The sequence below is a fragment of the Mytilus californianus genome, unplaced genomic scaffold, assembly GCF_021869535.1.
Source record: "Mytilus californianus isolate M0D057914Y unplaced genomic scaffold, xbMytCali1.0.p SCAF_11, whole genome shotgun sequence".
Taxonomy (NCBI): domain Eukaryota; kingdom Metazoa; phylum Mollusca; class Bivalvia; order Mytilida; family Mytilidae; genus Mytilus; species Mytilus californianus.
Window position 1 is genome coordinate 69,238,127 of NW_026262593.1, and position 13,043 is coordinate 69,251,169.

At 31.9% G+C, this 13,043-nt stretch overlaps 1 protein-coding gene across 1 annotated transcript in view; it reads left to right on the forward strand.

Moving 5' to 3' along the window:
• LOC127720593 (BLOC-2 complex member HPS3-like) overlaps positions 1–13,043 on the forward strand; it is a 50,424-nt gene that overhangs the window by 10,323 nt on the left and 27,058 nt on the right. The window contains exons 5-10 of the mRNA XM_052227260.1: positions 2,768–2,884; positions 4,114–4,235; positions 5,953–6,022; positions 9,635–9,804; positions 10,928–11,027; positions 12,072–12,158. Coding sequence (XP_052083220.1) covers positions 2,768–2,884; positions 4,114–4,235; positions 5,953–6,022; positions 9,635–9,804; positions 10,928–11,027; positions 12,072–12,158 — 666 coding nt within the window. The remainder of the gene's footprint in view (positions 1–2,767; positions 2,885–4,113; positions 4,236–5,952; positions 6,023–9,634; positions 9,805–10,927; positions 11,028–12,071; positions 12,159–13,043) is intronic.

The following is a 13,043-nucleotide window of genomic DNA, read 5'->3' on the forward strand; positions in this document are numbered from 1 at the left end:
TTTTTAATTTTCATTTATTCTCTAAAAGAAATGTACTACGAAATAATTGTGTACTCGGACCTAAGAGGTGAAATCAGGAAATATAGAATCTGTACTTTGGCAACTTCCCTGAATGATTTGATGGTGTCAATTTATCAAATAGCATAAAACTAAAGGATTTAAACTTTTATTTGATAGAATTTCTGCAAAAATGACCAATTTTGGCATTTTATGGTCAAAATAAGCATTTCATAGCTTTTTCAATTTTTGATGCATAAGTGGCATTCTGACTTTCTATCTGACAGGTTTTTATGTGTCAATATTTGTGTTTCTATGCTTCAATCCAGTTGTATTACTCATTTGTGAACTCTGAATCTACAGAAAAGAAGATTATCTCGGACAATATGTTCAAAATGTGTTGTATATATGATCCTTGTCTAACGCCCTGTTTGGATCAAGTTAAATGTGAGGAGCTTGGAACATAAAAGTTGAAGTCCATTATAAAGACCTCACTAAATTTGTATAAAAAGCACTTAACAATGTCCATTGTACCTGTTTTATGTCACATAATATCTTTCTTTTCTTCTGTAGGATAGCAAGTGGTTCAAATATAAGCCTGTTGAGACTAAAATTGCATGCATGTTTTTCACTAAAAAGTGAAAAATCTTTGTATCAGACCATACTGTCTGCAAAAAAAGTTGAATGCAAGAGTCTTTTTGTGCTCAGATTTATTGTATCATGTCACCTGAGTATAAAAATGATAGAAAAGACACAAAATTTTATTTCCTATAGCTTCAATATGCATTTTTAAATGTAAATATGTGATACGGCCTAAATTGACCCTAAATTATTTTCAGTCTTACTTGGCCTAAGACCCTTTTAAACTAATGTGATATGTTATTTGTAAGTTTTCTTTCCATTTATAGTACATTAAATACATATGTAAGGATTATTTATAACCAAAAAGCTTTACAAATTTAAAATTGCTGGAAAATATTACATCTTCAAGTAAGGCCCCCCTTCATTGGAAAACCTCCATTTTTAGCCACAGGCTCATATAAATTTGACTTTTTAATAATTATGATAAGTCTGATAAATCAAATGAGTACTCTATTGCTTTTAATATATAATATATTATATATTAAGGCATTTCAAAAGTATTTTTTTGCAATATTTTAATTTTTTAAGCCCCAAATGTTGATAGTTGAAAATTTTCAATTTTAACGTCTAAATTTAACACGCAAAGTTGAATATAGAATTAGTCATATTGTCTATAATATATATCCTATTGCCATGAAACTTTGTAAGCAGTCTTATAATTTAATAAGCTATGGTCATACCAAGTTTCATTAAGATTGGTCAACTTTTTCTACCCTAATAGGTCCGGGTACACAGTTATCGTCCTTTGATTTTCGTTGTCCACGAATATAGTCCCTAGTGTGGACAGTGTGTTACTTGTCGATTTTTTTTATACCCCTTCCAAATTTATTTCTCCATGTTTTATGACTCAAATAGTAAGAAGGGGGTTGAAATGACACTGTAAAAAAATTTGGGTCATGAATTTTAAAGTAAAGTAGTGATTTGGTCCAGCTGAAAAATGTTAAAAATTAGCACTTCGGAAGCTGTCAAAAGATTTGAAGACCCCCTTAACATGAAATTGTCCATATTTTGAGTTAGAGCCGATGAAGTTTTCTATAATTTTGATATAATTTGTCCCAAAAGTAGTACAACACACTGTAAAAATATTATTGAGAAAGCGCAGGTGGGATTTTTTTAATTTTCATTTATTCTCTAAAAGAAATGCACTACGAAATAACTGTGTACTCGGACCTAAGATGAGCAGTTTTCATGAAACTTTGGTGGCTTGTTTATATCTATTGAAATAAGCTCTCTTTTTTTGATACATTTCTGATATGACATTGTGGAGTTATGAAACTTTATTCGTTGAAAAATCGTTGAAAACTGTCCATTTTTCACACTTTGGACATTTATAGAATGTTATTTGTTCAAAAAATGAGGCCACAAACTTAGTTAAACTTGAGGTAGCCTTAATAGTGCCAAATTATTCATGTTTTGTGTTAATGGGTACCGCTGTGTGTGCATGTTGTTTTTTTGTTTTTTTTGGTGAATATGAATTGAGGGCGATTTGGATATATGTTAGACAGGAACCCAAGGAGAAAAAGTACCAAAAAGACATCTAAGAACAATAATAGAAATAAATCTGTTTTTAGTTTAATGCTATTTCTTGAAATCTGGCTGTTAGTTGACCATTCAAATTGTTTCTCTTTTTTCGCTACAGGTGCTTTATATAACTTGCCCAAGGGGACGGGTGTTAATCATCATTGAAGGTTGTACCTGTATTTGTTCACCTCCTTGTACTTTGTTCTATGCTGGATAGTTTGGGATCATATCACATCCCCTTATTTTCTTATTATATATTAATTCCTTTTCTAACCTGGCAGACAACATCTCATATTATAGGTTTATTGAGTAGTGCTATCTATACTTTTTGTATTTTTTCATACTTCAAATGATAAAAATATTAAAAAAGAAATAACAGTGTGGGCGCCTGAAAATTAAGAACCCTCTGGCAGTCAATTATCTGACAAACATATTATAAAACCAAACCATATACTCGTCGGTCCTGATTGCATGAAAAATTTGCCAGTGGGCGTTAAGCAACCAACAATCAACCAAGCCATATTTTCATAAATAGAAAGATAATCAAAATGTTTCATTACTTGTAACATGGTACCTCAATCTTTTCAACCATTATTAAACATTTCAGATAGTGATGAATGAAGACTTGTTGTATGTACTTACTGGCCGTGGATTAGAAATTTACACCAGTCGTTGTGGTACAGCAGCTATTCATCATACAGAAAGATTGAATACAAAAGAAAAGGTATTTTAGATCAAGGAACACAATGACTAGTTAAACAAGAACTACTTATCCATCCCTTTTTATTGGTGGGGCAGGATGTTCAATATTTAGAATTTTGTGTAAAGTTTTTTGAACTTTTTATCTTTCACTATTGTCCATTGTGTTTGTTTTTCAATTTATGATTTTGATTATCAGCTGTATCTTCTTACTTTTTTTAGAACCTAAGCATTTAATTTCTGGATTCTCACTGATGTCTTTCGCATGTATTTACCTCTTCCACTATTGTTTTTTCAGAAATTTTTTTCCATTTATTCTCAATCTAGAATTGTTCATTTCTATACCAGAAAAACCGTATTAAGAATGTCATGTTTCATCATAGCCATATTCCATTCCATTTCAAAATCCTTTTGCACATAAATCAATCAAAGTTTTATGAATGATATCAACATTATATATTTATGAGTAGCAATAAGTGATTTGGGATATTATATGGGACACATATAATCTTGATAATTGATATATATTAAAAAAAAATTGATAATTAGCTCAAAAGTTATTCAACTGTTACTGATCTTTATAAAATCATATATTATAGATCAGCTGAGTATTGCAAAATTGAAGGGAAAGATGTAATGTAATGGATTATTTTTAATCAAAATGCCAAAATACTTGGTAAAAACTATTGAATAACAGTATAAATGATTCAACTTATAACCTGGTCATTGCCCATCCTAATATAACAGTTTCACAGATATAGACTTGAAATTTCCTTGCTTTTTCTGTAAATGCAAATTCATTTTTGACTAAAGAAATGAAGTAAAGGAGATTGTATATATTCATCACATCTTTTAGATTTTCACAATACATGGGTTTGTAAGATTTTAGTATTCAGATATTTGAATTGTGTCACATATTTAACTGTTTTTTTTTGCATTTATTGCAAAACTTCAAAAACATCCCTAAATTATGTTTTTTATATTTTCAATATGGGGCAAGGCTTGTCACCACAAATAATATATGCTCCTCTTATTCATACCAATTTTTCATGCTGTAATCCTTTTATTGTGCAATGTATATCAAAAAGTTATTTAATGACAAGAACATCCTACTAAACTATAATAAAACGATGTCATGCTTTTTTAAAAGGTATTTGATAGCTTGCAACAACAAGGATTATTTCATGCTAATTTGTTATCATATTCTACAGGGCATATTACAATGGTATAGCAGTATATTATTTAACATTTTAGGTTTTTCCATCAGCTGACATGGACACCTGTCTATGTGGTGTCCACTTATTTATGAATACAGTAAAACTGGATGTAAGCGACAAGTATGTTATCATCTTGTCCAAATTGGATGGCGTACAAAGGTAATATTTCAATAAAATATAAACGAGGTTAATGATAAAAATAAGTTAAAATGCTATATTAGAAAGACAATATTTACTTGAAAGCCTACATAGCATTGAAATAGTATGTTAAATGTAAGTTTTTTATCTCATTATTTTTTGTAAAACATTTCAAACAATTTCAAAAGTTTGTTGTCATCAGTTAAGCAATTAAAGTTACACAATGGATAAATGAAGTCCAACACTGGCAGGTGCCTTGTAAACATTTTAACTTTTATTTCAGTTCAACAAATAGAATTTAAAAAAATGGAAAAATTAGATTAAAAAGTTATTTTTCTGACTTTCTTTTCTTGAATTAAGTGGATTTTTTTTAACAGATAAATTGTTTTTTTTATGGAGTCATGTCTGATACAGAATATAAATGTATAGAGTTTAATTTCTCTAGGAGTAGACTCATTATGGCATTCATTCTATATTTTAATGTAATTTTTGTCGAGCCTGCAACGTTTGTTGCAGAAAGCTCGACATAGGGATAGTGATCCGGTGGCGGGGGCGGCAGCGTTAACTAACTTCTTAAAAGCTTTATATTTAAGAAGGTGGAAGACCTGGATGCTTCATACTTTGTATACAGATGCCTTATGTTACGAAGTTTCGGTCTGTCACATGTCCATTGTCCTTGACCTCATTTTCATGGTTCAGTGACTACTTGAAAAAAAAGTTAAGATTTTTTGTAATGTTAATTTCTCTCTTATTATGAGTAATAGGATAACTATATTTGGTATGTGCGTACCTTGCAAGGTCCTCATGCCCGTCAGACAGTTTTCACTTGACCTCGACCTCATTTCATGGATCAGTGAACAAGGTTAAGTTTTGGTGGTCAAGTCCATATCTCAGATACTATTAGCAATAGGTCTAGTATATTTGGTGTATGGAAGGATTGTAAGGTGTACATGTCCAACTGGCAGGTGTCATCTGACCTTGACCTCATTTTCATAGTTCAGTGGTTATAGTTAAGTTTTTGTGTTTTGGTCTGTTTTTCTTATACTGTATGCAATAGGTCTACTATATTTGGTGTATGGAATGATTGTAAGGTGTACATGTCCAACTGGCAGGTGTCATCTGACCTTGACCTCATTTTCATGGTTCAGTTGTCAAAGTTAAGTTTTTGAGGTTTGGTCTTTTTTTCTAATACTATATGCAATAGGTCAACTATATTTGGTGTATGGAAATATTTTATGATGTGCATGTCAGTCTCGAAGGTTTTATTTGACCCTGACCTCATTTTCACGGTTCATTGCTCAGTGTTAAGTTTTTGTGTTTTGGTCTGTTTTTCTTAAACTATAAGCAATAGGTCATCTATATTTGTTGTATGGAAGGATTGTAAGCTGTACATGTCTGCCTAGCATGGTTCATCTGACCTTGACCTCATTTTCATGGTTCATTGGTCAATGTTTAGTTTTCTTGGTTAAGTCTGTTTCTTAGAAACTATAAGCAATAGGTCAACTACCAGGTATATTTAGTGTATTGAATGATTGTAAGGTGTACATGTATTTCTCGTTTGGTTTATATGACCTTGACCTCATTTTCTTGGATCATGTTAAGTTTATGTGATAGTTGTAGTAAAGCTTTATATTTAGGACTATCAACATAATATCAATGGTTAGAAAAAAGGCGAGACATTTCAGTGTGTGCACTCTTGTTTTACCTAAGGTACCAAAGTTTTGTGCTTGGTTTTTAGGTCAGATGAAGGTTCCTGCAGTCTATATGCTGTAGAAAAATGTTCCCCTGGAGAACTATATAAAGATATGGTAAGTACATGGACATTTGTGGTTGTAATTCACGGATGGTGACATTCTTACAGGAAGTTCTTTACCACATCAAGCTAATCAGTATACTGTGTGCAGAAAGAATATATTATTTTTTGACAGCAAGGATTTACAAGGGATACACATATAGTCATCCCTGGACTTCCTCTTACCAGTAGTAAAAAAATCATAAGATGGGGGTCCATTTGGCAGTGCAGGATGTGTAAATATGCAGTCATATTCCTGAAGAATGGGAAAATTAAATCTGCTGTCTTGTGTAGACTAATTTGCTCTTTGCATGTAATAAAACCCTTGTAACAACTCTTTGAGGGCCTGTAGGTGACCTATTGCAAGGTGAAATTTCTGCTTCTATTCAACGTACCTGTATTACCCAGAAGCAGTCAGTCACCCTTCATTCAAGTCATCCCTTTGCAAAACCTTCCTATTTCATTTATTTTTAATTTGTTCTCGTACTAAATGTGTATGAAATATTTAACACTGAATGATAAGCAAACAACAATCAATCTATCTTTTTTTACCACAAGTCTGGAGTCATCTGGAGGTCTCTAATATCACTTTTTATCTGAAACAGAGTTATCTCCTATATTACAGATTCAAAAAAATTAAACAAATGGACTTTGTGGAGTACCTGCCAATGAATTTTTAATAGGTAAAAAGACTTTGTGCTATGAAAAGGGCCTAAAAGAGTACTGTATGATGCAATGATACTTTGCTTTAGATAAAATTGATAAAATTCTCTTATTAACCTGTATATTATAACTGGTTTTGTGGTATTTGACAGTTTAATTTTTTTGTATAATTTAATAATTGAACTGTTTTCATGCATTTACTTTATGATAAGATATGCTACTTAAAAAATGAAAAGTGTTTGACATTGAATTAAAGATGATTTAAGCTTTAATCATACACATTGTATGTTATGGTTAATGATAAGAAAAATCTTCCTGATATGACAACAAGTTTGCCTAAAATTGAAGGATATAAATAAGAAGATGTGGTATGAATGCCAATGAGACAACTCTCCATCCATGTCACAATGTATAAAAAGTTAACAATTATAGGTTAAAGTACGGCCTTCAACACGGAATCTTGGCTCACACCAATAATATTTTCCTCCAAAACTATTCTAGAGGTACCTAAGATGCTATTAATAGTCATAAATCTTGGTGATAGACTCTGAAAAGTTAATGAATTGTTTCAAAATCCGTATCTTGATTAGATATAACTGTGAAGACAAAAAACATAACAATTAGTTGTTCTTAATAAAATATGTATCAAGATATTAATCAAAATATGTTTAAATATCAATTATCAACAACTGCTCTTGTTAATTTCATATATTTGTTCAAATGTTTATATATCTTATCTTTTTTTTCAACTTGGAAATGAACAGATCACGTATCTGTTGAGAAGACGATTTTGATATTGAAAACTCTGTTATATCGGTTCTTGAACTATTAATCATAAATAAACTTTAAATATATAATATTTGAAATCAAAGAAGTGAGCGTAACGCTTAAAACTTGAATGAAAAAATAGAATATAAGATGTAACGTATCTGTTCAAGGCATGCAACAAATACGTTACCATAGGAAACAAATACGTTACTTAATGTTTGCACCCTGAATTTCAATACTTTAACATTATTTTTATCCTGTAGGTACAAAATTCAAATGTCTAATTCTTATCTATGTATTAAGGCAGATAGCTCATATGTCTGAATTCCGAAATGATATCGATATTTCAGCGTTAATCGAAACATAGTAACATATCTGTTGGTACCGTATCTGTTTAAAAAATTATTCTTGGTCCATTATTTCAAATACGTTTCTAATAACAGGACATTTTTCACTGTTGAAAAGGAAGATCAAATATGTAAAAACATATTTATGCAGTTAAATAGATCCTGTGCAAGTGGTTAATTTTTATGCAAATGATTCCATAGTAACGTATCTGTTCAAAATTAACATACAAAATCCATTTCCCAGTTAAGTAGCTTATAAATTGTTATAAATACACATCAAATAATTTTGCTTTGGTTACAACTATGGACTAACACTTCAAAAGCAACATAGTTATTCTTTCAATTGACCTTTAGATAAATGAAGAGTCTAATTAAAAGTTGTTAACGTATCTGGTCAAAGAAATAGTGACATATAATCTCAAAACTGTGTTGGTTTTTTTTTTATGACAAACTACTTAAAATGATATAAATATGGACTGGCAGAATGGTGATAGATCGAAAAAGGCAACAAAAGTACATGTTTTGCAAGCTTCTTAAGTCGAATACTCAACAGAAAAAATATCTATACCACCAGGGACATTCGTTTTACTCAAAATAATACGTTTTTGTGTGAGGCTGGAGTAGTTTTGATATTCTTCTACTTGGCAATTATGTTAGTTTTAGCTAGATATCTCCTTGGATTTTCAAAAACATATTTTTTTTGACATTTTAAACCAGACAAGGCTTAAAATATCTACAGGGACAACAAATCAAGTATTGGACCTGATTTCCCAAGAATGAGTGATAAATACAATATTAAAAAGTAGCTGCCTATATAACATAGATGTTACAGGTATATATAGATTCTACCACTGTATCAAGTGTGATGCCATATTTATCCACTCTCGACAGTTAAATTTTCAAATTTAAAACGCGAGGCTTGCTGAGCGTTTTGAATATTTAAAACTCAACTGTCGAGAGTGGATAAATATCGTATTGCACAAGATTTGGTGGAATCTGATTCTCTAATGATTTTTAAACGATATGCAGACAAATTCAATCCTTCTTTTTGAACGATCTGCAAAAAGATGTATTCTTTCTATGTGACGTTATCAGGCATGGTCGCCTTTTTTCATGACGTCACGATAGGAAAATCAGAGGAAAGCAAGACATTTTTATCTCATAATAGAATTTTGACCAATGAAGAACTGAGATCAAACGAACAACACGTTGATTAAATAAAAATAATCAACGGGTCAGGAAATGGATAAATCGTGTAAGAATTAGAGAGAAAAAACTTTTGTATGATTCAAAACCTAATTGATACCAAGAAAAAAAAAATGAGAAAAATTTGCACAAAAAATGCTGAAGAGCACCGCAGAAGTATATGTAAAAGTTCTTAATGGAAAACTATCACCTTATAGAAAACTTGGAAGAAATTTGAGTTGGTACTGTTCTGTTTTTTGGCATATCCTGTATTAACATGATAACTGTAGAAATTGTAAAATTAAAGACAACATACACCACATTTATTATTTCTATATTGAAAGTTCATTATCAGAATAAAGAACTGTGTTCCTACATTATTTATGGTAAGATAAAAGGAGTTCAAGTTGCATATGATTAATAACCAGATTTCAAAAAAAAAATCATTTCTCATATGGCTCTTTTTAATGTCTATCAAATATGAATTACAGACAGTAGAAACTCTCTTAATCATTTGGTGAAATGTCTGTGCCCAATTTAAAGCTAGATTTGTTTATCTTTAATAGTCAGATTACATTCTTATAAACTATCTAATGGTATTTTTAGACCAAATGTGCAAGCAAAAGCAATGAAATTTAATACTGATCGCAATGCCTTTTACACAGGTTAAATATGGAGAAAGGTCAAGAAAACATAATGAAGGAACATATTTGAATCTTCTGCTAGAGGGTCACATGACCTTAAGAAACACTTTTATTGGTGGAGACATAAATGACAGAGAAATAGAGGATTTGTTCAGAGAATCCTGTCTTTTGATTGGTGAATACTATGCTAAGTAGGTATAGAGAATGTCTCATTTGTATTTATTTATACATTATAAATCTATGTAGAAGGTCCAGTAACAACAACACTTTAAGGAATGCTCCAGCAATTTATTGAGATCGACATGTTTCGGTGGCTAGGCCACCGTCATCAGGATAGAAAACAATACATAAAATCATGCTGAGGTACAAAATCGGGTTGAGCATTCCTTAAAGTGTTGTTGTTACTGGACCTTCTACATTTTATGTTTTTATCGTAACGACCCTGCATACCCGAGGTATCCACTTTATGGAATCTACTGACAGAAGATTTACCAGGCGTTGGTTCACTTGTGTTTTAATTATAAATCTATATTTGTGATTTTCAAATTGGACTCATCTGAAAACATTATAAATAGATATTGTTCATTTAGTTTTTTCTTTCAGTATTTGATATCACGTAAAAGACTATACTACAACCTGTCTCAACCAAACAACAGACCTACCAACTATCCTGATTTATTGGGGATATCCCCCATGAGAGGTGTTGACCTGAATTTTAAAATTTTTTATTTTATAAACTGAACACTTCAAAACAGGCATTCAAATGAGTTAAAAGGGTATTTAAGCAGATACATACTCATTCAAACAGTATAGAAGTAGATTAAAAACGCTTATGACAATATAAGAGGAGCATTAGGTCCTCTTGCGCTTAAAATCCCTCATGGAGAGTTTGAAAAGTTGGCAGGTATGAAACAAGGATAAATTGGAAACCTGTCAAAATTGACTTACAAGGATTTTATTCGGTTTTCAACTGTTGTAAAAAATATAAGAAGGGATGAAGAAACAAAAACTATAAGTTGAAGGAAGCCATATAACACAATGGCCAAAAGAAAAAAGATGAAAAGACAAACATCATTCTACAAAATGCTACACAGAAAACTAAAGATTTAGCACTAGGAACACCATAAAAAGATCAGGGAGGGATTGGAAGTGTCTAATATCAGCAAAATCCTTAAAATGGGGTGAAGTTTGGACCAATTTAACTGTATACAAGGAAAATTTTGAAAGCAACATACCTGCAAATATGCTGTAACTGAGAACTGCCGGAAAAATAAGTTAATGCATAATTCAAAATGTTGACATTATATTGTTTAGAGAGAAAGGTACAGATGGACAATTGTGTATTCCTTATCTTACCATGTCTGGACTGAGTGTAGCTGACATCATAAGACAACTGGTGGAAAGTCATGAAAAGGTAATTATATCTAGCTCTGTCTGGACTGAGTGTAGCTGACATCATAAGACGATTGGTAGCAAGTCATGAGAAGGTAATTATATCTAGCTCTGTCTGCACTGAGTGTAGCTGACATCATAAGACGGCTGGTTGCAAGTCATGAGAAGTTAATTATATCTAGTTCTGTCTGGACTGAGTGTAGCTGACTTCATAAGACGACTGGTTGCAAGTCATGAGAAGGTAATTATATCTAACTCTGTCTGCACTGAGTGTAGCTGACATCATAAAAGGACTGGTAGCAAGTCATGAGAAGGTAATTATATCTAGCTCTGTCTGGACTGAGTGTAGCTGACATCATAAGACGACTGGTTGCAAGTCATGAGAAGGTAATTATATCTAGCTCTGTCTGGACTGAGTGTAGCTGACATCATGAGACGACTGGTAGCAAGTCAGGAGAAGATAATTATATCTAGCTCTGTCTGGACTGAGTGTAGCTGACATCATAAGACGACTGGTTGCAAGTCATGAGAAGGTAATTATATCTAGCTCTGTCTGGACTGAGTGTAGCTGACATCATAAGACGACTGGTAGCAAGTCATGAGAAGGTAATTATATCTAGCTCTGTCTGGACTGAGTGTAGCTGACATCATAAGACGACTGGTTGCAAGTCATGAGAAGGTAATTATATCTAGCTCTGTCTGGACTGAGTGTAGCTGACATCATAAGAGGACTGGTAGCAAGTCATGAGAAGGTAATTATATCTAGCTCTTTCTGCACTGAGTGTAGCTGACATAAGACAACTGGTGGCAAGTGTATATGATTGATTAATATTTTGTCTATGATTTCCCCCAAAATCTTTTATCAATGATGCAAGACTGTTACTTTAAATCATTAGTAAATACAGATTATACTGAATAACCCCTTTAATTTTATTTTGCCTAATGAAACGGGTTTGTGATGCATACCGGTATATAAATATGTTTATCAGATGAACAATTTTTTTTATTGTTCTTCTTCATTCTTGATGGTTTAAAAAAGTTTCTATACTATTTATTTTTTTTATAGATGGGATACCAGGACTATGGACAAGGATTTATTGCTTATTTTAAGCATGTTCTTCTGCAGGATGGAGAACCCTTTGAGTTAATAGAGGTATTTTGAAGGTCATGATATTTTTTTACTTGAATGAGACGACAACCAATCAAAACAAGCTTACCAAAATCAAGTAAATTCATCATGTAGTCACCAGCTGATTAGCAAGCTCTAAAATGTATTGTGTTATGACAAGCTGTGAATGAATTCAACAAAAGCTACCAAAGATCTGTACAACATTATATTTGCCCCAGTCATTGTTGTTATTTAATAGGTAAATATTTTCTACAAAAATAATATGAATTAACAGATTGAGTTAGCAGACACCAAAAAAAAAAAACCAAAGACATACAGAAATCAATTTATTTTTTCCCTAGTTTTATCAATTATAGAATTATAGATTATTGGCAGTCTTTTAAACAAGGGAGTGTTTCTAAGTTACAATATCATGAAAGGGCAACAGTTGAGATGAGATATAGCTGAGAAACATTCTTGAGTTTGAAAGACCTTTGATAATCTGTTTATTGCTGTTTTCATAGGCAACATCAGTGATGTACCCTCATGACGTCTTGCATTCTCTTTCTACTTGACTAAGAAAAACCCATATCATTGAGTAGCATGATATAGAAAATTATCACAAAAAAGGTCAAAGCAAAATTTGAGAAAATAGCAATAATCATCGTTTCCAAATGTAAAGCCCTAAATTACCTCAAATCAAAGGGACCAAATTACCTAAAGTCAGAGGGACTGAATTACCTCAAGTCCAAGGGACTAGATTATCTCAAGTCAGAGGGACTACATAACCTCAAGTCTTAGGGACTAAATTACCATTAGTCAGACAAACTAAATTACCTCAAGTCAAAGGGACCAAATTACCTAAAGTCAGAGGGACTGAAGTACCTCAAGTCAGAGGGACTAAATTACCTCAAGTAAAAGGGACTAGAT